The following is a 27,522-nucleotide window of genomic DNA, read 5'->3' as shown; positions in this document are numbered from 1 at the left end:
ATGTTTCTTGTCTCATCCTGGACTGTGGTGCTGACACTCACCAGTCCCCGGCCCCCTTCCTTCCGCTTAGCGTACAGCCTCAGGGTGCTGGACTTGGGGTGAAACCCTCCATGCATGGTCAGGAGCTTTCTTGTCTTTATGTCAGTGGCTTCTATCTCCTCCTTTGGCCAGCCTATTACCCCAGCAGGGTACCTGATCACGGGCAGGGCGTAGGTGTTAATGGCCCGGATCTTGTTCTTACCGTTCAGCTGACTCCTCAGGACTTGCCTGACCCTCTGCAGGTACTTGGTGGTTGCAGCTTTCCTAGCGGCCTCTTCATGGTTCCCATTCGCCTGCGGGATCCCCAGGTACTTGTAACTGTCCTCTATGTCTGCAGTGTTGCCTTCTGGTAGTTCAATCCCCTCAGTTCTGAGTCTCAGCCACCCTCTCCAGTGCCAAAGTCCCTCCGTCTAACCTCACACTACAAGAAAAGAAGGCCGTTGCTTCCCTGAGCAAAGACCACAACATCACTATATTACCAGCGGATAAGGGAAGGTGCACTGTGGTCCTGAACACAACAGATTATCACACAAAGATCACTACTCTCCTCAGTGACAACAACACCTACGAAGCTTTAAAACGAGACCCCACAAGCAGCTACAAAAAGAAAGTTATAGCTTGCCTTCAAGACCTTGAAAAGGACAAAATCATTGACCGCCTCAAATATCACCGCCTTTATCCAGGGGATGCCATACCCTGCATTTATGGACTTCCTAAGATCCACAAGGAAGGGGTCCCACTCAGACCCATAGTCAGTAGCATAAACTCAGCCACTTATAACATTGCAAAACACCTTGCTACCATCCTTGCACCTCTCGTGGGGAACACCCCACACCACATCAAGAACTCCACCGACTTCACCGACAAGGTCCAGAAACTTACCCTGGATCCAGATGAAACCATGGTGTCCTTTGATGTAGTCTCTCTCTTCACTTGCATACCCACCACGGAGGCAGTGGAGACTGTCAGAAAACGACTACAAGAAGACAGCTCCTTGGAAGACAGGACCAACTTCACACCCGATCAGATTTGCACACTGTTAGACCTCTGCCTTACCACAACATACTTCAAATACAACGAAGGCTTCTACAGACAAAACCATGGCTGTGCCATGGGCTCCCCCGTGTCACCTATTGTAGCCAACCTTTACATGGAGGAAGTTGAAAGAAAGGCTCTTGGCTCTTTCAAAGGAGGAGCACCCAGCCACTGGTACAGATATGTAGACGACACCTGGGTCAAAATCAAGACACAAGAAGTGGAATCCTTCACTGCGCACATTAACGCCGTGGATAAAAACATCAAGTTCACCAGGGAAGACACAAAGGATAACTGTTTGCCTTTCCTGGACTGCGCTGTGCACATTGAAGAGAATGGCAACCTCAACATTGAAGTTTACCGGAAGCCCACACACACGGACCAGTACCTCCTCTTTGACTCCCATCACCCTCTGGAACACAAACTTGGAGTAATTAGGACCCTACACCACCGGGCAGAACATGTTCCCTCTAAGCCTGAAGGGAAAAAGAAGGAACACACACATGTAAAGGAAGCACTGAAAACATGCGGTTATCCTAACTGGGCGTTCATAAAGTCAGCAAAGAGGCACAGAAAAGAAGATCAGACACCAGCGAGGGAGGATAAGAAAGACAGACGCAACAACATTGTCATCCCCTATGTAGCCGGTGTATCAGAGAAACTCAGGAGAGTTTTCTCCAAGCACGACATCCCAGTGTACTTCAGACCAAGCAACACACTCAGACACAAACTGGTTCACCCGAAAGACAAAACTCCAAAACACAGACTGAACAACGTGGTGTATGCGGTACAGTGCAGCGAGGAATGCCCGGACCTCTACATTGGAGAGACCAAACAGCCACTTCACAAGCGTATGGCACAACATAGAAGAGCCACCTCCACAGGACAAGACTCAGCAGTCCATCTGCATCTTAAGGATAAAGGTCACTCTTTCGAGGATGCCAATGTTCACATTTTCGACAGGGAGGACAGATGGTTTGAAAGAGGAGTGAAAGAGGCCATCTATGTCCACTGTGAGCGACCATCTTTGAACAGAGGCGGTGGTTTACGACACCAACTGTCTGCCATCTATAATCCAGTTTTGAGTTCCCTCCCCAGACGCCTTAACGCCCACTCACATCCTGGGCCATCTGACCTCAGGAATTCACATGACAAGGTGGGGCCAGGTTTCACAATGGGCTCACCCGAAACCCTGGCTGATTAGGTCCCACACCCGCTTTCACACCTTGGCGCATGTGATTAGAGGATCACCAGGGGGTCCTTTGTCCCTCCTTGGGGGGATACTCCCACTGGGTTTAAATCTGGGACTCTCGGCCATTTGACCTTAGAACTGAAGAAGCTTCTCGGATGAGAGGTGAAACGTCTTCAAGCAACTTAAAGAAGTCCAGACGCCTTTCTTTGCAAACTCCTTTGACCCTCAGTTCTGACTACCTTCCCTCTCTTTGTTACCATCTGACTACACTTCTCCAGTCCGAACGACATTCCAATGTCATTGCTGTATATCCTGGTAGTGTGTATCAGTGAATCGATGTCTCGTTCACTCTTGGCATACAGCTTGATGTCATCCATGTACAGGAGGTGGCTGACAACTGCTCCGTTCCGTAGTCGGTATCCGTAGCCAGTCTTGTTAATGATCTCACTGAGGGGGTTCAGGCCTATGCAGAACAGCAGTGGGGACAGAGCATCTCCTTGGTAGATCCCGCACTTGATGGTGACTTGTGCTATGGGCTTGGAGTTGGCCTCTAGTGTTGTACGCCACATCCTCATTGAGTTCCTGATGAAGGCTCTTGGGGTCCTGTTGATCTTGTACAATTCTAGGCATTCCAGTATCCAGCTGTGGGGCATTGAGTCATAGGCCTTCTTGTAATCAATCCAGGCAGTGCACAGGTTGGTCAGTCTGGTCTTGCAGTCTCAGCTGACTGTTCTGTCTACCAGTAGCTGGTGTTTTGCGCCTCTGGTATTCTTGCCAATCCCTTTCTGTGCCCTACTCATGTATTGACCCATGTGCCTGTTCATCTTAGCCGATATGATGCCTGACAGGAGCTTCCATGTAGTACTGAGGCAGGTTATTGGTCGGTAGTTGGATGGGACCGGTCCCTTCTTGGGGTCCTTGGGGATCAGGACCGTCCGACCTTCGGTTAGCCATTCCGGGTGTCTCTCGTTAACTAGCAGCTGGTTCATTTGTGCTGCCAGATGCTCGTGGAGTGCAGTCAGCTTCTTCAGCCAGTAGGCGTGAACCATGTCGGGCCCTGGTGCTATCCAACTCTTCATACTGGAGACCCTTTCTTGGATATCTGCCATTGTGATGGTTACTGGACCCTGTTCAGGGAGGTCGCTATGGTCTGCCCTCAGATCCACTAGCCACTAAGCATTGCCGTTATGGGTTGCGTCCTTCTCCCATATGCTCTTCCAGTATTGCTCCGTCTCCAGCCTCGGTGGTGCTGTTCTCTTATTGTTCCCCTGCCACTGAGAGTACACTTTTGCTGGTTCTGTGGAGAACAGCTGGTTTATTCTCCTGCCTTCTATCTCTCTGGTGTACCTCCTCAAGCGGCTGGCCAAGGCTGTGAGTCTTTGCTTGGCAGTTTCCAAGGCCTCAGGTATGGACAGCTTGCTGTATTTCTTATGCACCTTCTTTGTCGCACCTTTCTGCAACTCCGTTAGTTGGCTAACCTCCCTCCGTGCTACTTTGATCTTGCCCTCTAGCCTCCTTCTCCATGGAGGGTACTGCCCCTTGTGGCTGTTCAACTTGTAGCCAAGCATCTCACTGATCACTGCTGCCGTATTGTAGATCAACTTGTTAGTGTCGGTAATCGTGGTTGTAGGTATCGTCCGTAGTGCTGCATTAACATCATCTAGCAGACCTTCTGAGGGTACTTCACGTAATCTTGGTAACCGGCTACGGGGGATCCAGGTTTCAAGCTTGGCCATGATCCTATCTTTCAGGTCAGTTCCTCTCGCACTCAACGATCCTTCAACTATCGCATTTGGGGCTGTGTACCCAATCTCGGGTGGGGGTCATGAGATATATATATACAGCCCCAAGGAGTTAAATAATAATAACATACAGGTCCCCAAACAGAAGATGCAGAAGCCACCTAGTATCAGACAGAATTGCCACCTTAATACACTCTTGCGCCCATGTCCACGGAATCAGGCAAACATGAGAGACGTACCTGTGTGTGTTTGTGTGTGTGTTGACTCAGCAGGGATAATATCTAACGAGAAAATGTCAGAATAATTCATTGAAAGTAATACAGAAAACCTCCAGTGCATTTTAGCCTGTGCCTGAGTTTTATCTTTCCTGTAATACACATCTGCACCATGAGCTGATGGAGATGCAGCACAAAGTGGTGTGGGACTATTTTCTTCTGTGGATAAATACACATTTAGTCGTGCCTATTTACAGAGGCAGGATGGTACAGGTGGGAATTTGAAGTTTGTCACCTAGTGTTGCAGCGTGTGTTGCTGTAATATTTATTATAATATCTATTATATTTTGCTCATTTACTTTTGAAAAGTAAGAAAGCATTTGAGTACAATCCAGCATGTATTTTTAGTCTTTAAGTCTATTTTTTGTTTGTTTGTAACTACAGCCATACTGGGCTCAGAGACAGGTGACCTTTGCATTACACTGCTTGAATTCCTCCTGTGCGGACACACAGACTGAACTCCAGTTGGTGCTACCCTTTAATAATTTGACTTTGAAGTTGTATGTCTATTAGTGTAATTGATATTCAAATGTTCCATACAAATAAAATCCTTCATTAAAACATCCCAGTCAAGAAAACTGAATGCAATAGCACTGGCATGTGACTTTAGCACATAAAGTTTTCTTTTGAGTGCTGGCTACAGTTTGGAAACTGCAGGCCACTGTCCTTCTCAACTGCTCAGCTCACAGGTTCAGAGGAACTGTGTGTTCCAACCTGTGTGCCTCTCATGACCTCCCTTGAAACTCTGCTGCTAAGTTGTGATAATGTATAAATATATAAAGCTTTACACAATATAAACAGATACATAAAATACACAACCTATTGCTAGTTGGCTAAGCCTATCACCAGTTGGTTTCTTTTCTTTCTTTTCCTTTTTGGAGGGGGGGAGGGGGTCATAGGTTGTTAGCTATGACAAAATAGCTAACAAGCTAACCTGAACCTCCTGCGTGTTAGCTATTTTTTTACTACATCTGTCAAAAGTTTTAAAAGGTGCATTTCATCTGGCAAGGACAAGCCACACAAGTAGTCCTTGCCTAGAAATTTAAAAACAGATTTCGATTAAAATCAAAGTGAAAACAATCGCTGTCATAAAACTTCTCGCTTGCCAACATCCATTATACTTCTCACTTGTTTGTATCCATTCTTTACATCACTGCCATCTTGTGGCTGCAGTTGGCTATTGTCTCTGGAAGCAGGATTAATCCTGCTTACCTTTGACTCTACTGACATCCGTAGTATGCTTCAGTTTTATGGGTATGTTTGCGTCTCATTAACAATGGACTGAGCTTGTCAACCTATGAGGCTAGCAACTTTTTTCTGGTTATTTGTACATGCACATTGTGGACAAATCTATATTCTTTCATAGGAAATTGCTAGAAACCACTGTGCTATGACGTTACCTCTGGCTCTGTTTTCACTGCTCTGAGATCAGTTTCTCCACCTTTTACTAGAATTACAATTAAATTAACTTCTGTCTTTCATTGTCATAAGACATATGTTTACTCTTACTTGCCATGACGTAGCGAACTTAGACCAAAATAAGACATTTTTAATAATTTTTAATAATACATTAGCAAAGAAAGCCTTGATGATGGAGAGGGGATATCAACTGCAGATGTAGGCTCCACCAGCATTTTCAAATTAGCATCTAGAAAAACCAGTGGGTTAAATGAATGTATGAAGTTCAACCACCTGTTTTGCTATAACACCATTTTCATTTTTAATTAACATTCTAATTCTCCTGTAAATTTTAACAGTTTATCATGTCCCACAGTGCTCAATGCTTTTATTTCAGCTGCAATTTTGTACAATATTAATAAAATGCTGGCTTGGGGCACACTGTACACCTCCAATGAGCTGAAGGAGGTGGCTGAGAAGAGGGAGGTCTGGTTATCTCTGCTTAGACTGCTGGCTGGCTGGCTGGATGGATGGGCAGTTTGAGTTTTGAAATCTTTTATTTTCAGCAGATATTTTCTGGTTGGTTTCCTTATGTTTATATTCTCAGGCCATCTTAATTCTAGTTTAGTTACAACCTACAAGATCTAAAACACGGGTGCCAGTAGGTCATGAGCAAGACTGTGTAGAACTCGACTGCATCCTGAGGTGGCAATTCAGCCATTTAATTCATGTTACAGCAGCTCATGAGTGAAAGAACATGGTGTAATAAAAGTACTTTTTTCCAAACACTTACATTTATTTAAATTTACTTGAGGGAGGTTAGGGGTTGCCATCTCAGCATCCTGTCACATTCATCTCTTGCTAATGACCTACTAAATTTTATTCAGGTGTGTTACAGCAGGGGCACATTTAAAAGTTTCAGAACAGCAGCCCTCAAGGACTGGAGTTTGACACCCCTGATCTAAAGGATCCACTAACAGTGTCAGTGGACAGCAGCCAGTGGCAGACACCACAGGCCTCCCCTAGAGGGCCCTTGTTCACGCTTTGATGGATCAGAGCTGTTTTAGTGGCACAAAGGTTACTTAAACATAACTATGCAAGTTTTATTGTGGTCGCTGTTGGGTGTATATCACATCTATTACTAGAATTGCACATAGGGTTCTTGAGTTCACTGCAAAAACAACAATTAATCTTCAGGCTAATTGCCACAGAGTGAACGAGAGGCTTTTGGGACCTGATGAAGTTGCCCATATAACCTTATTACCAACAAACAAATGCACCAATTCTTCACCAACACTGTCTTTTTGATTTATATCAGCTGAATCTAAAGCAACCAGCCATTTTAAGAACTTAAATTACTAGTGTGTTTCATGTTTTTTTAAATAAGAATTTAAAATGGGAAATCAGAAATGCTACACAGCTTTGTTGAACTTTTACACAGAAATGTGCCAGTCTGCACAGGCTAAGATAAAACATACTAAGCAACTATGCAGTTTTAATGAAGATTTTCTTAAATTTTAACCACAGTTGTTACAGTGTGTCCTCTCTGCCTTTCAATTTCCCCAAAATGCTTCCAAAATGGTTCTGGCCCTCTTTGTCTCTCTCAGAGCCTGGCACCTCATTCAAAGCTTAAAGTTACACTTAAACAACTCCAAAAAAAGTTAAAGACCCCATCCTTGACATGACAGTCGATGTGTCCAAAAAATAAGGCTGATAAAACAGCTGAGTCCTGCAGTCCTTGAGCGTCATTACTGCTTCTAAGCCAAACGCTGGCACCGCATTCACTCGTCCTGGGCTTTCACAAAGCGTGGGGGTTGGGGAGGAGGGATGGGATTGGGAGGGCATCAGGTTGGGTATGGGTGCCAGCTTCAACTCGTTTCCTGTAGTGACTCAGGCCTCTACGGCAGCGTATGAGTCACTCCTCTAGTTCCGGGATCGATATTCAAAAAAGCAGGCAGACATGAATCAAATAACAATGAGTCAGTGTCAGAGAAAACCACCTCATGGCCATTTAGAAATTAACCACTCCAACTTTTCCTCGTCTCATTTGCTTTCTAACACTTTTTGAAAAGCATTTTTTTAACTGACTTCAGTCTCTTGTTACTCCATTCTGTTGTGAGAAGTTTCGCTCTCTCCAATTCTCAAACTCTCAAACTCTCGCTGTCACCATCCTCTTTTCCTTCCTTCCCTCTCTCTGCTGTCTTCAATCTAATCCACACACACATGCGCACACACACTTTTACTGTAGTCATCTACAAGACTGATTGAAACTCATTTGGTGTCCTATAATAGATGAGTATTAAAAAACTTTCCTCCTCCTCCATGCTATTTGTGAGATTGAATAGAAGGTAAAGTGCATGCCAAAATTAAAGACGAGTTTCCTGTTTGCAGCAGCCGTGTGTGCCTGTGTGTGTGTCTGTATGTGTGTAATGTGGCTACACAAAAGGCATTTGTTGGTAGACAAAAGAAAAAAATCCTCCTCCTCTCCCTTTAACACCTTATTCTTTGCAGAAAATACTTTATCAACTTTACAGGCTTCAAATTGTGAAACAGTCACATGCACACTGCAGTTATTAGGCGAACATGAAATGCATGTAAGAAACAAATGACAAAATGAGTCAAAATTATGGTGTACTATAATCTACATATAAAAAAGACATGTAGGATCCAGGTAAAGTTAGCCATCTAAACGCTCTATTCCAGAACTTCTAGTATGCACAGTCAGAGACATTAGAAGAGACAGACACACAACAAATGGAAATCTGTGGACATTAACAAGGGAAAACACTTTTAAAGAACTTGTTTTTTGAGGGAAGTTTGGGCAGTTTAATCAGGTTGAGGTGACCATTGAACTCAAAGGATTTTTTAGATTAAAAAAGTGAATAAGTGCCCAAAAGTGTTTCCAGACGGCTGCCCAGTTGCAAAACTATGTCCTACAAGGAATTTGGCACATTAAATGTAAAGTGTTCTGAAAGCAACCTCAATCACATTAAGCTTGAATGTCACATAGTAAACAATACTAAACAATTCAAGTGTTCAACCCTCCAGCAAAACAAGCTCAAACAAGTTCAAAACCAGCTAGGCTTTCAATTATTTATTAATTTGTTGGGTTTGTATCACAGTCTTATCTGTGACTCCTGAAGTGGATCCACAGTGTGAGGGTATGAGTGGAGAAGCTTGCTAAAGGTGGTGGCCAGCAGGCTACCACATACATAGATATATACAGTGGCTTGCAAAAGTATTCGGCCCCCTTGAACTTTTCCACATTTTGTCACATTACAGCCACAAACATGAATCAATTTTATTGGAATTCCACATGAAAGACCAATACAAAGGTGTACACGTGAGAAGTGGAACGAAAATCATACATGATTCCAAACATTTTTTACAAATAAATAACTGCAAAGTGGGGTGTGCGTAATTATTCAGCCCCCTTTGGTCTGAGTGCAGTCAGTTGCCCGTAGACATTGCCTGATGAGTGCTAATGACTAAATAGAGTGCACCTGTGTGTAATCTAATGTCAGTACAAATACAGCTGCTCTGTGACGGCCTCAGAGGTTGTCTAAGAGAATATTGGGAGCAACAACGCCATGAAGTCCAAAGAACACACCAGACAGGTCAGGGATAAAGTTATTGAGAAATTTAAAGCAGGCTTATGCTACAAAAAGATTTCCCAAGCCTTGAACATCCCACGGAGCACTGTTCAAGCAATCATTCAGAAATGGAAGGAGTATGGCACAACTGTAAACCTACCAAGACAAGGCCGTCCACCTAAACTCACAGGCCGAACAAGGAGAGCGCTGATCAGAAATGCAGCCAAGAGGCCCATGGTGACTCTGGACGAGCTGCAGAGATCTACAGCTCAGGTGGGGGAATCTGTCCATAGGACAACTATTAGTCGTGCACTGCACAAAGCTGGCCTTTATGGAAGAGTAGCAAGAAGAAAGCCATTGTTAACAGAAAACCATAAGAAGTCCCGTTTGCAGTTTGCCACAAGCCATGTGGGGGACACAGCAAACATGTGGAAGAAGGTGCTCTGGTCAGATGAGACCAAAATGGAACTTTTTGGCCAAAATGCAAAACGCTATGTGTGGCAGAAAACTAACACTGCACATCACTTTGAACACACCATCCCCACTGTCAAATATGGTGGTGGCAGCATCATGCTCTGGGGGTGCTTCTCTTCAGCAGGGACAGGGAAGCTGGTCAGAGTTGATGGGAAGATGGATGGAGCCAAATACAGGGCAATCTTGGAAGAAAACCTCTTGGAGTCTGCAAAAGACTTGAGACTGGGGTGGAGGTTCACCTTCCAGCAGGACAACGACCCTAAACATAAAGCCAGGGCAACAATGGAACGGTTTAAAACAAAACATATCCATGTGTTAGAATGGCCCAGTCAAAGTCCAGATCTAAATCCAATCGAGAATCTGTGGCAAGATCTGAAAACTGCTGTTCACAAACGCTGTCCATCTAATCTGACTGAGCTGGAGCTGTTTTGCAAAGAAGAATGGGCAAGAATTTCAGTCTCTAGATGTGCAAAGCTGGTAGAGACATACCCTAAAAGACTGGCAGCTGTAATTGCAGCAAAAGGTGGTTCTACAAAGTATTGACTCAGGGGGCTGAATAATTACACACACCCCACTTTTCAGTTATTTATTTGTAAAAGATGTTTGGAATCATGTATGATTTTCGTTCCACTTCTCACGTGTACACCTTTGTATTGGTCTTTCACGTGGAATTCCAATAAAATTGAGTCATGTTTGTGGCTGTAATGTGACAAAATGTGGAAAAGTTCAAGGGGGCCGAATACTTTTGCAAGCCACTGTATAAGAGTGGAGGAAAAAAACAGATACAGCACAGTACTGTGATAATTATAAACATGTCGCCTCCTCTCAGGCTCGTTTGACCTGATAGGAGGCGATTTTTCTGCAAACAGCTGCAGTTTGACTTGTACTGACTGCAGTCGCTCTCAGAGAGATTTTTAAAGGTTTGCAAATAATTGCTATCGAAAGTATGATGCAAACAGCAGTACAACTCCAGGGGACTCAACTTAGCTGGATGCCAGCCGGTTGTATTCTGTTGAACAGGAAGGTTCTTGAGTGCAAATGTAATACTTACATAGATACATAACACATCTTGACTATTGACTATTTACTGTGGGTAAAGTATTGTGATAATATCATATCGTGAGGTGTCTGGTGAATCCCACGTCTTCAATAATCATTTTCATTAGAGCACCCCATAAGCAAAATAAAGGCTAGATGACTATCCCACCTTTGACCTTTGTAGAAGACGGGGCTTTAAAATTAGAAAAATTGAAGGGGCTGCTTTGTGGCACCAAAAGCTGTACCATGGTAACTGCCTTTGAAATCCCTCTTGGCTTGGGGCCATGGGACAATTCTATTAGCGGTTTTAGCCTTGATCCAGCCTTGTATTTACTTGTGGGTGAATAGAACAAAGAACTGAAAGTAAATCTACATGCACACTTGGAAGAGATCAAATCACAGGCAGTTTTGGGCAGGAGGAGGGATTACCGTCAGCTCTCCATTATGCCATGGGTGTGGTGTGGAGCTCATAAAAGACAGGAACAGACTTGTTGGAGGAAAATAAACTACTTGAACGCAGTGTGCACAAATGAATTTTCAAAAAATGAGAGAGAGATCTAGTCCACAAGGGACCCAGAGCCACTATCGAGCCATTAGTTAGAGAGGAAGAAGAAGCAGAAGCCAAAGAAAATCTCTTTATATTGTTCAGAGACAAACTTACAGTGAAATTCAGATTTTCAGATTTTATTCTTAAAGGGATTCACACGGTGGTGTACACATTGACACACAGATCCAGTAAAACAAAATTACCCAAGCTGGCTTCAGTGCAGCTCTGGTCCCAGACTGGGTCTGGGCTCCATAGAACTGGTTGGACAGTTCAAGGTTCAAGGTTCTTTATTTGTCACATGCATAGTTATACAAGTATAACACACAGTGAAATGCAACCTGACACGCTCCTCGACATGTACAAAAAAAACCAAAAAACTATAAGACATCCAGAGTCTTATAGTAACATTTTGCCATAAAACCTGTTTTTTTATAACCTATTATTATCCACCAGCTTGCCAGCGATCTGGTTAGTGTCATGGTTTTCCCCTTATTAGAATACCCTAAGGAACATTTTATACAGTTAAAGATACTTTTTTTTAATAACACCACCCTTCTTCTGTGCCTGCCTCTCCATTAGAGCATGTATGTGCTGTGCTGTGGCATGACTGCTCACCATATGGCAGCAGGGACACGGAGAATCTCTTGCTCTCTAGTTTTCTCTCTGTGTGCCAAGCTCTGCTGTTCCTCCTCCATCCCTTCCCCTCCCTCTCTTCCGTCAGAGAACTCACCATGCTGAGCTGCCTGGGTGTACTCTCACCTCCCCCACTCCCTCCATCTATCTATGCTCCCATCCTTTCCTTATATCACGCTTTCTCTTATGCCCCTACAGTTTCTGTTGGAAATCATAACTTTTTATGAAGCTGGGTTTGAAGGTTTGAAATCTTATAGAAAAAGAACAGATTATAGTTTCGGGAAACCCCACCAAAGGGAGGAGGGAGGGGGGATTATTCCAAAACTGACAGTGGTAATTTAGTACGCATCATGATGAGCATACAGTACGCACTGCTTCTCAGCTTGCTAAATGATTTTCTCTTTCTTGTCATTTCTTCCTCTACTTTTCTCACCTCCCGTTCCTGCTCCTTCTCCTCATATACTTCTCTGACTGCTTTTCCACCCACTCTCTCCTCATCCTCGCTCTTTCTCACTTCTTGCCTCTCCTTTTCTTTACCACTCTAATGTGCCTTCCTCATTCTGTTGAAATGATGCTCATCTTGCGATCGGGAAAAGCGTCTCTGGAAATAAAAATGTATCTCGACTCTTCCGACTAATTTCATCACTGGTTTGTCACCGTCTGAAGCAAGCAGCTCTCGCTCACGAAGGCCTCTGCTGCAGGGAATGCCTGTGCGCTCAATATAATTTCACTCCTTGGTTTATCTCAGTAGAAGTAAGAAAGCCTGCTTTTAAACTGCATTCAACAACAGTCAGCCAGTGTTTTGTCTTGTGAGCAGCCCTTGTTTCCAATCAAACAAGACAAAGGGCAAATTAACTGTACAGAAAAGATGGACATAGTCGTGACAGACTCGGACATGTTTGGAATTCTCTGTCAACATTACTTTCAGTACTTTTAAAGTATTTATAGCACCCTATAAATCTCCATTACAATGTGAGGGGCGTTCTCTCAGTGTTGTTAGTCAAGGTCTGTGCCTCATCCCGGTTCTCTGCCGAGGGGCTGCTCGAAAAGCACAGAAGCAGCGGAAAAATGGCTAAAAAGGAAAAAATGTGAGGAGAGGAGTGAGAAGAAACTCTGGCTCTGTCACATAGACTTAATTACTCAGCTTCACACACGCTAACATACAAACACACACATATAAATAGACAAATACCAAGGGATGACTTTTTGGGGGGGAGGGGATTATTTTTAAGATGAGATAAAGCACCGAGTGTAGAACAGTGAAGGAGAGTGAGTGAAATGAAGCCAAGCTGTAAGACAAAAATAAAAAAATAAAACACAGAACAAAAGATAAATTTAAGGAGAGAGCGAGAGAGAGAGAGGCGGGACAGATGGAGAGAGCACCAGAGCCAACAGTGGAGCTAAGTGGGTAGTGTGCTCCCCAGACAGCGCTCCATATGGCCTGGCAATGCCATACACAGCCAGGCAGCACAAACACACGCATACACACTGCACTCAGACACACACAAGTACCCAAACACTCCCCACACAAACAATCAAATTCGCACACGTAGTGCATATTGACACATTAATTACCATGTACCCACACATGTACAGAGTTCAGTCTGAGGAGCGATGCGACTCCAGCCACTCTTTTAAAGAATACTAAACCATCACGTTTGATGTGTTGATATCTGGTGTTTAAAGGCACCAAATTTACTCCAAAATTAGGTTAACAACGGCAGAGATTTGTCCAGCTGGACAGATTTAAATTTTACCGTGTAAAGGGCACTTTTTTGCAGCCTTCAGTTGTCTGTTCACAGAATACATACTGTATGTACAACATTTGTTCGTGTGATGTCGAGCCAAGAAGTGACAAGAAACTTTTTTTTTTAATCGTCACTCTCAGATATTCGTCAGATATTGCGTACTCTTCGTGTTGCTCCCAAGCATTGAAAAATTTGGAGGGTTGTGTCAGGAAGGGCATCCTGTGTAAAAGGTTTGGCAGTTCAAATATGGAGATCACAGTGATTCCATACCCGATTGGTCCGGGCCTGGAAGGAGGCGGCTGTGGCGACCTCTGAAGGGAGCAGCCCAAAGAAGAAGAAAAACAAAGATGGCTTCTAATGCAGTTTTAGTAAGTCCTATAAAATTTGCCAACACCACACGTAGCAGAAAACAGGAAGGTAGATTTTGCCCATTTATCTGACAGAAAAAGCAGAAGGTGAGATAAAGTGACCAGCAAACTTTACAGCCCTTCACAGTTACTACTTTGATTTTATGTTCAGAAAACCTCTACACATCGCAGCAGTGAAGAATAATAAAGTAATACTTGTATGCTCCATTATTTAATCTTCTAAGGTCTAAACCATCATCTGTGACCCTACACCTAACCCTAAATTATTATTTTTTTAATCTATTTTGGTCTTTCCCAATTAAGGTGCTTGTTGGATTGTCTTTAGAGTTGGAAGCCCTGCTTCGGAGGGTGCAATCATTATCTGAAACCGCAGTTTCAGAATCAGAATTAGAGAAACTTTATTAACCCCAGAGGGAAATTAAGTTGTCATAGCAGCAAATATACAACAAACATCAAGCACTTATATAAAATGAGTGTAGAAACAGAGATATTAGTAGATAAATATTAAGATAAATAGACAAATATAGGGATATAGGTATAAATATACATATACAAATAAATATAAAAGGACAACTGTGTGCAGATATTTGTTTGTTTTATACCTCGGTTTTTGGTGATGGTTTTGATTCGTAAACTTTTTTGAAGGGGGGGCTGGTTGAAAACTGGAAGGAATGAGAATATTTGTCCTGGTCCTGGGTCTATAGGGCTACCCTTTTGATTTTTGACTTTTAAGTTTGATGAATTATGTAGCTGGGAGGGACACATAACAATGGGGGAGGAAGTAAAACTAAATGCCAAACACACTAAAACAGGAACTAGTGGATATATTAGAAAAGGATGTTGAATATGGAGCCGCTAAGCAGGATGAAAGGATAGACTACAGAGGAGATTCATGGATGTAGTAAAGGAGGATATACAGAGGGTTGGCGTGAAAGAGGCACACAGGGATACGGTGAGGTGGAGGCAGATGAGTCGCTGTGGCGTCCAAGGGTAGGGTATATTTAAATCATGCATCTGAAACAAATTCAGAGCTGATCTGTACAAGCCTTATCCCTCCAGTAACAATTCAAAGAAATTTTGACCCAGCACCCTTGCATAATGCAAGTTATTTTGCTGCCTCCAGAAGCTTCTCTTCCCTTTGCATTGTGATTTTTCTAGTAGTTTCTTCACTAAATTTGTCTGCTGCTTTTTTACATATTAAAGGTGGCGACTGTTCAAAGGTTTAAGGGCAAATAAGTTGATTGTTTCTCAGTGACAATCAACGGATTGTCACTGAGAAAAAGAATGAAGTTTAGTCCCCTTGAAAACCACAAATGGACCCTCCAAAAAGCACATGTGCATGGTCCATGTGTGATGTTTCAGAAAAAGGGTTCATATTTGGGTTCATGACAAAAAACGTTCTCCAGTGCAACACTAAGCTACACACTTGAACGTCTTTGTTTGAGTCACACTAATCATATCATACATTTTCCATCCTTTCTGCTGAAGTCTGTATAGCAACTTCCAGTCAAAACTATTCACATAACTGATGCTCACTGTGAGTCTTATCCAGTACACATGGAAACCTCTCACACATACAGAAATGTGAGCGTGTGTCAGGTCCCTTCCAGATTCCCGCTGGAGCAGAGACTTGCAGGAAGACCAGGATAACAGCCAATCCCTGAAGGGAGTAAGGAAGTGACTCCTCGCCAATCCCAGGGCTCACCGAGGTTACTACGGGGCTGCTGGGCCACTGCCATGGTACCCTGCCATCAGGGGACACCTGGCCAACCACATTTGTTGATGTGAGGTGTAAACATCCTTACACTACAGTACGTCCATGCTGCCTCTACATTAGCTCTGAGGGAGCGATGAAGATGTAACCAGTCTATGGGAACTGTCCAAAAAAGTGTCAACCCTAATCAGAGACAATAATCACTCAATATTATGAAGGCTGTACTTCCAAATGTCATGTAATTATTTCAACAACTTTACACAAAAAAAAGCTGAAATTCAATTTCATAAAAACCTGGGTAATTATTAAGACCATTAATTTTGGCAAATTAGTATTCTAATAAACACAGGGTACTGCACAAAATATGATAAAATATTAATAAAACAAAATGTACTCATTTAAAATAACACAAGTTCTTTACTGACGTACATGTGACAATAGTAAGATAACTGGATGAAAGCCCTACATATGGTGATTAACTACAGCTGAAGGGTTACTTGTTCCCATACAGACAGAGAAAACGCTACAACTCCTGGTTTTATTTTTTTTATTTTTGGGGGGGTGGGGTTTTAAATAGATTGAAAAAGAAGACATGAGATTAACTGAAAAAGGGCACAGTATTCAAGTTTAGAACAAAATGTTTTTTCTCACACAGCTTCCAGATTACCAGCAGCTCCACCAGCAGCTCACCAGAAGTCCATTGCTGTGACTACTGAGCTAATCAACCTGACAAACGGTTGGCATAAACTGACAATAACGAGCCAGGTTTCCTTCCTACGGTTGTTACAATAATTCTGTGAGTTATAGAGATGTCAATCCAGAACCAGTTCTTGTATAGAACCACTTCCCAGTAGTCTGTTTGCCTAACGATTCCGCTTATCGGTTCCACTTGTACTTGAGCTACAATCAGCTGATTACAGTTGGGCACCTGCACAGATAGCATGCTAAGGCTAAATTAGCCAAGAACCCAGAGTGATGTTAAAGCTGAGTGAATGCCAACCCCAGCCCAGCAGCCAGACCCTGAACTTCAACAGGTCACAAACGCATGAACAGTCAGACTGTAGCCTCCATTTCTACAGCTCATTTTTCGACAGTAAAATCACCATGGCGATGGCTTTAAAGTCTCTTTGTGTTGGTTTCCATCTTTGCTTTGTGTTCACACCTAAATGCTAGGAGAAAGATCATACGTGTGTCCTCATTAGGATAGGGATTTGTGTTAGTGTTGGCCTCTAGCCCAATGGCTTAAATTGTTAAATGCTAATTATAAAACAATGTGTTTCAGGTCATTTTACAGAAAAACGCAAAAGTAATGTATTGAGTAGTATAGTGAATTATTGTCTCCTGGGAGTAACGAACTGCATTACTTTTAAGAAAAGTGATGCAGTCCACTCCACATCCACTCCACTCTGATCACAACAAAGAGGGGGAATTCCTCCAACATGACCACACTTTGCAACGCAAATGAGCCAATGAGAATCGATAAGAGAATCCAATGAAAATCTCTAAAATCTTATGAATTCCCATTCCCAGTGAGTAAACACTATACCGAGGTGTACATAATAACTAGTTGATCAGCTCGTATCGAGTTGCTCAAAAGCCTGCCGCACCATACCATAATGTTATTTAAATAAACAAATCGTATTCTCTCAACTTCATTAGACACATATTTAAATAATAGCAAAATTCCACAGCTGAGATGCCTTATATGCTGCTAACTGGCAATAGATCCTGTTCATCAGACTTAATCTTTCTGGCTAACAATGCTAACTCAACTAGGTCAGTAGGTGATCAGCTTATTAGCCACTATGATAAGCTACAATAAGCTAAAAACACTTCAAAAGTCATAAACCAGGTACCACATTATCTAGGTTCTTTAGACTGTCTGTGCTAGACGCACTGTTTGAATTTCTCTTGCTGTAGCTTTTTAGCTGCAGCTAAATATTACTGACACTATGTTTGCAAAGAGGAAAATACAAAACTTTTGATTCTTTTGGAAAAGATCATTTTTGAGTAATGTTAAGCTATAGTACTACTATGAATTCAACCCAAGTGCAGCCTAGTGTTTGGTGAGGAATTAAAAACTTCATCCTATCACGAGCCAGTTACGGCTAAGGACAGATTATCAATCACAGTAAAAATTAAAAGCTGAACAATTCAAGGCCTAGCAGACAGTGCTTGGCTACAGCTCCCTCACCACACCGGTAAATGAAAGCACACTGATCTCTGAGTTTAAGTCTTACCACTATCCAGGTGGACGGGTTAAAAAATAATCCAACAAAATAAAGTTATTATGAAAGAGGAAAGTATCATTTACTCACACCAGGCTGTACTTAATTGTTGTTTTTATTGGTATTTTAATCCTATGGTGTCTCTATTGGCCACTCTAGGAAGTGAAGTTTTTGACATTTCCACATTTTGTTCATTTTTTAGGCCCCAGATGCTGCTAGGTGGTGTCTGCTCAATGCATTTTTATTTTAATTTAACCAAATCTCAGAAATTACATGTATGTTTGAAGTAGCTCAGCAGTTATTCCGGCGGTTGCTTTACAGACATGATATTATCTCTGTTTATCCAGTGCCCATGAAAGGCTGAAGGAATAGTGCTGTAATGTCTGGTGTTCACAGGAATTGCGTGGGGAACACGAACCGGAAAAGCGCAGATTGTATAATGTTAAAAATGAGGGTCATATTGTGGGATTCCTCAGAGAAGCAGATGTGCTCCAGCTGACTTACTCTGTAATCCCACCTCACTTTCTGATCCAGCGACACACTCACACACACTCCAACACACATACAGTGCAAATAGCACATAAACAAGCTTTATCCTTTGATCATTGTGTGGCAGAAAAAAACAATTTCTGGCTGCAGACGTCACTGCAAACAGGAATGCATGGAAACCCGGTTTTCAGCGCACAAATAAGCCAGCGAATACGGGGGTCCTCGTATGACATCAAAGAGTGTTTTTAAAGCAGAACTGGCAATTCAGGTCTGTATTAACGACTACTGATCAAATAAGCAGACTTTAAAACACACACACAGACAGACACACACGCAGCGGTGGAAAGATGATCACTGAGCAGTTCCATTATAAAGAATTGTTTCTGACCAACCCATCAAGCATCCAATTCCCACTAATTGGAGATGAGATGGGAAGGGTTATTTCGGAGAAAGCTAACCTCTAACCACCTGCACTCTCAGTAGGATGTTTGCTGGAAAGCTTGCAAATGAACTGGAGTGTTCAATTTACAAGTTTGTAGAAGTAAATAGGCTTTGCTGGCAACGCTAAAGCCCAAAGTATATTTCACACAATAAATCTACACATGAAAGTTTCGTTTTTGCAATAGAACCATTGGAGTTTCCTAGATAATTGATTGACGCGAGTATCATGATCAAGCTTCTGCCGTACTTGGATTGCCTTGTTATCGTATTCGCCAACAAACGACTGCACAAGCTCAGCAAACAGACGTTCCTTCATACAATCCTGCATCAAACTCATAGGTGACTTTTTTAATAATAGATTGCGTCCAGTTTTTCATAACTTTGTACTGTTTTAACTAAAGGATGCCAATTGAAAAGCTGAACATTATTCTAGTGGTTAATGTTGAGTTTTTACTTTCACTTCCTTAAGAAACCAAGAAAATACTACAACAAAAAAATTTGCAGTACTATTCTTGAAACCTGATGCAAAGTTGGAATAAAGATGGCAGGAAGAAGCAACTTTACTGATAAGCATTATTTGTAGGTATGCCATGAAAACATTTAATCACATACTGAATAAAAGGACCTTCACCCTACAGATGAAAGCTCGGCCTGACGATATACCATTTCTATTGAAAAGTACTGACAAGGGGTGGAAGAAACAATCGGTACTGTATATCTCGCAATAATTTCTGCAGCAATACAGGGACACCAAATATCGATATTTTATCAAATAAAACAAAATACAGTGGGAATACGATGAATAAGAGGTCTCATCTCATGCACCCGTAAACTTACATTGAATCAAATCTGAATGAGTCTTGGCAAATGAGCATGACTCAAGGAGACTCGACTTAATGGGCTCAAGTTAGTTGTATTCTGGTTATATATCTATAGAACAGGAAGATAGCTTACAGATGATTTAACATGTCCGTCCAAAATCCCCAGTCATTATACACTGGGTTGAGATCTGATGATTTTGACACTAATCAAACCATTCAGGGACCCATATACCTTATAGATGGGGGTAGTGTTATTCTAGGAGACCACTCCATTGGGATAAATGTGTCTTATAGTCAGAGGATAAGGGTGATCCCCCCAAAAAACTTTACTTTGATTTGCAGTGGCTTTTTCCCCGAAAGCTGGGGTATCAAACATAGGGATCCCAAATCTGGCCCACTACATTAGGTTTTGAAAGAGGGCATACGTTTTGGACTTTTAACTGTATTTTAAAAGGTGGAACAGCTTTTGCTACTGATAAAGACCTTCCCCATGACCATTCATATGACACAAAAGTAAATAAGTAAGTAAACACTGAAATGACAGGAAAGTTCCTGTTTTTTCACTATCTACTACAGGAGTTTCAGTTTTTTACAGTGGGGCCACATAGAAAAAATGAATTTTTAGTGAATTAACAAAATGTTTCTATTTCGTGGCTCAAGAGTTGGGAGTTCGCCTTGTAATTGGAAGGTTGCTGGTTCGAGCCCCGGCTCGGACAGTCTCGGTCATTGTGTCCTTGGGCAAGACACTTCACCCGTTGCCTACTGGTGGTGGTCAGAGGGCCCGGTGGCGCCAGTGTCTGGCAGCCTCGCCTCTGTCAGTGCGCCCCAGGGTGGCTGTGGCTACAACGTAGCTTTCCATCACCAGTGTGTGAATGTGTGTGTGAATGGGTGAATAACTGGATATGTAAAGCGCTTTGGGGTCCTTAGGGACCAGAAAAGCGCTATATAAATACAGGCCATTTACCATTTACCATTAATAATAACAGGTTAGTCTGGCCAATGAACTACTAGAACTTTTTCTGTAATTTAATAACTTAAGATGTCTCAGGGATTAAGTGTGTAGTTACACTTCTTTACACTTATAGAAAGGGGGAGTTTCACTCATCCAGCCCACTAGAGATCAAAGTGGGCTGTATGTGGCCCACAATGTAAAATGAGTTTGACATCCCTCCTCTAAGGGGTCAAATGTACCCAAACCATGTCAGCAAAATGTCCCACACAGTAACATGACACTGGATTCACCTAGCAAGCAGCCAGCAAACAGCTAACAGCCAGTTAGCTTGAAGAGCATTTCAGACTGTATGTAGGGAGAGTGTTTTCCAGGTAGAAAGCTGCATTATGCTAGCTAGGGGACAGTGCTTACCTTCTCTATGTTACATAGTAGGTGAACATAGCAGTTTCTTCTTTTCATTCTTCATCTCTACCTAAAACTGTTTTATGTGTCTTCAGAAGCATGCATCCAGGCTAAAAGTTTGTGTACAGCACCGGCTTCCACCAACAAATCTAGTGAGTAAACATGACCAGAACTAAACCTAGTTTAGATACTCCACTGACATTCCCATTCTTTCTAAAGGAAACGATAAAGCCTTTCAGCTGAGACATTGCTGCTAATTCAGCTTTTTAGCAGTCTTTAGGATGCACCATTTCCCATAACCCTCAGTGCTTTGTGGCCTCAACGTCACAGCTCAACAGAAGAGTACAGGGATCACAGCTAGCTTACAACTCTATAAAAAAGACCGAACACTTATAGGTTACTAGACAGCAGAGATTATATACAGCTAAAACAAAGAGAGGATTGCTAAGCATTTGAGATATGGACGAAATCAAATCACTATACTCTCCCTGACAATCTTCAAGGTTTTTCTAATGAAACCTGAAGTTTTTTTCTGCCATCACCAAGTTTGAAATGCCAAAGATTGTATAAATTCAGAAATCCGCATCGAAACCAAAAAAATGTAACATTGCATCTGATTTTAGAAGGCAAGAAAACAAAACATAAATCCCATTTGCTTTTGAAACTTGGATTTAAGAATCTTAGGTGGTTTTTTTCTAAAGGAAAATGATGCCTCATGTTGCATAAATTTGTTCGAACATGTGAGAGGAAGATGACGCAAAAGTCACACAACCACATGATAGAAGTCATTCCTCCAGACGAGCAGTTTTGGCAGAAGAGACAAGCAAATTGTGAGACACGCAGAGCATCTGAATCCAGCCTTTAGCCAGCCACTCTACGGAGGAGGAAGATAACATCAGCTAGTCTCTAATGACTCAGGCTCTGGACTGGACTCATCAGACCAACCATGTCCATCTTTACAGCGGAAGCTCTGTAGGTTGCAGCCTGACAGATGACAGACAGCAATTGGTCTGTTTGTGTGTGTCTTAGAGACACAGAATGCTAAAATAAAAGTTTAATAAATATAAAAAATAAATTTAAAAGTCTAAATGATGTGCCGTGTATTTCTGTTCCACTTAAGGTATTATGCAAATTGCATAATAATGGCTTGAGTCACACTTGCAAAAAATAGTCACCATCATGTGTGTTTATCTTTAATACCACTGATTCATCTGAGGTGTAAAACTGAATTTCACAACAAACATGAGAAACACCGTCTTGATTGGAGATTGAGGCCAGAAAGGCAACGTGACCCTAAAGTGACGCAAAAGCAAATGTTAGCTCGCATTTTTAGCAACTTAGGGCCAGTTCCACATCGATGGGGTGGTATTGACCTGGTGGTTAAAGAGCAGCTGTTGGCACTCACCGGACGTCATTTTGCTGCGGGGGTTTCTTCTGTCCAACCAGGTTCACTGTTCGGGCTTGGATAGGCTTTTCTTCTCTGAAAAAAACAAAGTTAGAAAAGTGCAGTTAGTCCAGCGTTTTGCTATGATTTTGTCTGATTTATGTGCTTCGTCCTCCTAACATCCAACAAGTCACCAGTGGCAGCCTTGGGGTAAGGGCTAGGGTTAAGTTCACATCTGTCCCTTTATAACTTCTACGAGGCATCTGCCCTGAATCCTACTGTCTGACAAAGCATGGCAGACTTGTCTTAAAGTTTCTCTCCTATAAGTTGAAACACCTAAGAATGACAATTAGTCCAGAATTCAGTTACATATTGGTTCATTTTGGTACATTACATGCTAGCTTCCTAATGTGGCATTATTTTCTCAGTCCTTATTCAATTTTATTTATTTATTTTTTCAAATTTACTTGTTCAGATTTAGCAGAAATCTGCTTGAAACAGGTTTGAATCAACACTTTTTATGTTGGGAGCGATCAGGATACGGCCAGGCATCGATGACGGGCCTTAGACAACACTGACATGCTTTCAGTATGTCCACTGACACATCCACAGTGTGATTCAAAACCATCTCATCCATAAACATGAACAGCAGGCTCTGATCAGTCTGATCACAGAGGGAACTCAAGAGAGAATTCCCCGCCAACACCCACGCTGTCTAAAACAGAAGACGTTTCTTTTTATTGTCAATACCGTGGGTACCCCACTCGTTCATTATAAGACACTTTTGGCACATCAGCAATCGAGATATATCTTCTACTGACTGTTTAAGTGCTTATACAGTGACAGTAAAGGTAGCTTTGAGAACCTTGGGTTACCCTGGTATAGAATATGACATTTCTTTCAAAAAAGGGGGTAAAAAAAAGTACTGTCTTACTTTGTACATGGTACGAAACTCCTAGTGAAACATCCTTGGGTTGTGTAATCCATCATAGTAAGCATCAAGGCTGAATATTTCATGGTAAAGATTCCACTGTGTTAGCTTAAAATCACAGCCTAATATTTGGTACAGTAATAGATTCAATATTATATGAAACTAAAACTTATTTGTAATTCATACAAAAGGCAGAATTCAGCGCCCTCATAGCCTACATGACAGTTAGAACTACTAAGCTGTATCTTAGGCACAGGCTAAGCAAGCACATCTTCAGAAGCTAGAAGATGTCTTTCTAGAAGGTGTTACTGTTCAAATAAACTCTCATACATGCACAGTTCGTCTGTTAAATATGTCAGACAAGCAGAAATTCCATAAGAGGTGCATGTCTAACTCTAACCAGGTCAGCAGTCAAATTTGAGAACATATCACATATGTATAGAACAAAAGATTCTTCATCTATTTGAGCTTCTGGTGTTTCCTCTGTTTTTTGTCTTCAAGCTGAGACAAGTAACACATGAGAGCCCTCTATAAAAATAGAAAAATAAGTTATCAATTTGAGGAACCTTTAACATACAGTACTTCTACACTGTACACCCATTAGGTGGTGCATCTAGGATTAGAGTTAAGTTGACGTTTTTGCCTGTTTGGAGCAGCCAAAGTCCTCCCTGTCACGGTCCTTGACTCGGCATCCAGGGAGCTGTGGGAGGCTGCGGTGGCCACACCCTCGGGCTGGGCCGCCTCCAAACCACCTGCGTCCCATCTGAGGCAATCACCGGAGGACTACTTCAGCCAGCTCTGACGGCTTCTCCTTGCCAGTCCGTAAGTCTCCTCCCAGTGTGACCAGCGTTCACTCCACAGTCCTGCTCTACCTGTAAGCGTCGGCAATTTATGGAGTCTAGCTGTTTCGCTCCTGGCAACCTGCTTGCTGTTAACTGTGTCTCCCCTTTCTGTTGCAGTTTCCCCACGGTCCCGATTACGGCGCTCCTGGGCTCCATGCTCCTCATCCCCCCCCTCCCGCGGCATGAGCCTTAGTTTTTCGTTTCCTTAGCTTTGTTAAAAGATTCCTCAGTTAAATAAAACTTGTACATAGTTCTGAGCTTTGGTGTGCTGAGTCTGCTTTTGGGGTCCTGTTACCTGTACACTCCGTGTTTTGTGACACTCCCATAGTCTGGTGACTTGTCAGGAGTGTACCCCAGGTCTTGCCCTATCACAGCAAGGACTGGCAACTCTGAATTAGACAATGTTTGAGAAAATGGATGGATGGAACACTGAAATGAAAAAGCTTTTAGAAGAAAAACTGTAATACCAAAATGGATGTATGAGACTACAATTTAGCATGTGGCTTTGAACCCAACAATAACTCTAAACCTAGATGGGTCACCAGCGACCACGTTTTAATGGGTAATGGCCATGGAGTTTCTGCTTAACACCGGATAAAATGCACACATTTATATTGAATTTAAACCAGAGTGTGGCCAGAGACACCACTCATCGATTATTGAACTGTGCTACTTTCCTTTGCTTTTGATTTCCATTTTTCTACCTCAGATCATTGAAAGCAGAATACAAATCATGCCCATTATTGCTGTGGCTTTAAAGTGAGGTTTGTACGCATGCACTGTGAACATACGCACATTAATAGAAAGTAAACTGATGTGAGTATATCTTAAACAGCTCATAAGTGGAGCGTATTCTCTGCCTCTCTGCATTACAGCCCACACTTCCCTACTCCTGGTACACTTAGCACGCATGTATTAGTCAACCAACCAGTGCAGCTTTTCAGTGCAGACCCAATCGTACGAACACATACACACACACACACATACACACAGCTTTGCTAACTCAATCCAAACACTGGTGAGAGGAAACAGTGCTGAAGCCTATATAGGCTTGGACATGTGTGTGCTGACAGCCCGCCTTATCCGCATCTTCCTCACTATGACATGAGTGAATCCACAGCTCTTTAATACATCACTGAAAATGATGCATAACCACTTAGGGCCGCAGCTATATACTGGACATTTCCTTCTTTAGAAGCAATGAATCGATCTTCCGTTCCAGTGCTGGGCCATCGTTCCGCACAGAGGCTTAAAATAGAACAGGGACGTAAAGCTTGAGGAGCGCCTCTCTTAGGTGGGTCATTCTGCCTTTCTATTTGCACATGTAAGCGTGTGGCTCCCGTGCATAACATGCAGAAAACATGAGAAAAGGCGTCGCTTAAACTTGATGCATTTTCTGGTCCTGGGGTGGGGGGGGTAAGGAGTGTGGGGGATGGTGGAGGGGGGTGAACATATAGGTTCGTTCCTGAGCCTATTGCTGCAACAAACTGGAGCAGACTTTTCTCCATTTAATGTGGGGGAGAAGAGGCAGGATACACACAGCGATGTAAGTCACTCTTGATTCAAAATAACATGACACAGGCACCTTTTCCTTCCCTGCTAGAGGCCCACTGTTTCTTTAACAGCCTGTGTGATGTCTGCTGCAAGAGCACTGGCCTACATACAGTGCATAAGGCTGGGAAAGGCTCAACCGCACCCCAGAGCTGAGAACAGCAGCTGTTGAGATGGATGCTGCACAGATAAAAGCCAACAGGGAGGGCTTTACTATTCTCAGTGCCAGGCTTCACTGAGCCTCCTGCAATTTCCTGCTGCAGCTCTGTCAGTGAAATATTTCAGGGGAAGTACAAATACTCTCCACCTGACTCGGGCAGTGGCGTTGGGTGATGATGACAATCTCAAGGAAAGAAGTGCAGAAGAAATGTGTATGATTCATCTGGGAGGGGGATGCTGCTGCTGCTGCTGCTGGGTGACACACCCCTTCCCCTTCTTCTTCTTCCCTAACAAGTTACACCTGAGCCCTCACATCCAGCGGGCCTCCCCACAGAAGAGTTCCAAATCTGTGAACTTGGACATGCATGGACTAAAGCCTGTGAGGTTCCTCCGGCATAGAGCTGCAGGCTACGTGGGCCTGTGAGTGAGTGTGTGGAGGGACCTGCAGGATGTACACACACACATACACACATGCATACATGATCACATACAGTGGAGAGGAGCACGGGTCCTGCAGCTGTCACACTGTGTCCATACAGAGCAGACTTTCATGGACTTCAGAATGGAAACTGCCCAGGCCTAGTCTCTCTCTCTCTCTCTCTCACACACACACACACACACTCACATTATCTTTTTGCTTTCCCTCTCTTACTTTAATATGGCCTCCTCTTTCGCCTCTTCCTCCCGCTGCCGAGCCAGCACAGCCATGATGATCTTCCTCTCGTCCTCCGTCAGGTGACTGAGGTCCGGCTCCGGGATGGCCGGGGCGACGGGTGGGCGCGGGCCGCCCCGAGGGCCCACCGAGGCGAACATCTTCCCCGCCGCCGCCGCCACCACCACCACCACCTTGCCCCCCCTCCTCTTCCCTCTCTCCCACCTCCTCCTCTTCCTCCTCCTCTTCCCTCCTAGCCTCGGTCGGGATCACGGATAGAAAACCCGCTGGCGGAGCCCACGGATCACGACATGGCCCACGGACAAAGCGGCGGTTGGAGCATCTGATGCGGAGTTCCCATGACGGTGGCGGGGGGCACCCAGGGCGGCGGCGGCAGCGGCAGCGGGCTCGGCGCTAGCTGCGGTAGTAGTAGTAGTAGTAGTAGAGGAGGTGGTGGTGGTGGTAGCGGTGGATGTGGCGCTTCGGTTCCCGGTTTTAGCCGCTCCTTCTCCCTCTTGCTGCTCCGCTGTCTTCTCCCCCCTCCCACCGCCCGCCCGCCCGCCTCTCCCCTCCACCGCCTCCGTTTCACGGGGAGCCCATGTCTCCGGCGGTCGCTCGCACGCTCGCTCGGGATGATGACACGCGGGAGGAGGACCTCTTTTCCTTCCTTCAGGCCGGGCAGAGAGGAGGAGGAGGTGGAGGAGGAGGGGGAAGCGGGGGGTGGGGGTCCCCCGAAGGCGGCTCAGGTCTTCGCTCGGTGAGCCGGGGCCGGCTGTTTGGCTGCGGGGCGAGGCGGCGACTTCTTGTTTTCCAGCGCCGCCGCTGATGCTGCTGTCAGGGAGACGGAACAGTCAATGGGACCGCAGCCCCTCGA

At 43.5% G+C, this 27,522-nt stretch overlaps 1 protein-coding gene across 2 annotated transcripts in view; it reads right to left on the bottom strand.

Moving 5' to 3' along the window:
- LOC109204846 (regulating synaptic membrane exocytosis protein 1) overlaps positions 1-27,522 on the bottom strand; it is a 66,229-nt gene extending 38,707 nt beyond the window's left edge. Inside the window, exons 1-2 of one of the 2 annotated variants that reach the window (XM_019366968.2) lie at positions 26,649-27,522; positions 22,535-22,609 (exon numbers count right to left, since the gene is read on the bottom strand). In XM_019366968.2, the coding sequence (XP_019222513.1) occupies positions 22,535-22,609; positions 26,649-26,809 (236 nt within the window). In that variant the 5' untranslated portion in view covers positions 26,810-27,522. The remainder of the gene's footprint in view (positions 1-22,534; positions 22,610-26,648) is intronic. The other variant, XM_019366967.2, reaches the window with a different exon arrangement.

Source organism: Oreochromis niloticus, linkage group LG13 (assembly GCF_001858045.2).
Source record: "Oreochromis niloticus isolate F11D_XX linkage group LG13, O_niloticus_UMD_NMBU, whole genome shotgun sequence".
Taxonomy (NCBI): Eukaryota; Metazoa; Chordata; class Actinopteri; order Cichliformes; family Cichlidae; genus Oreochromis; species Oreochromis niloticus.
Note: the sequence above shows the minus strand (reverse complement) of the source record. Positions and strands in the feature narration are given on the sequence as shown.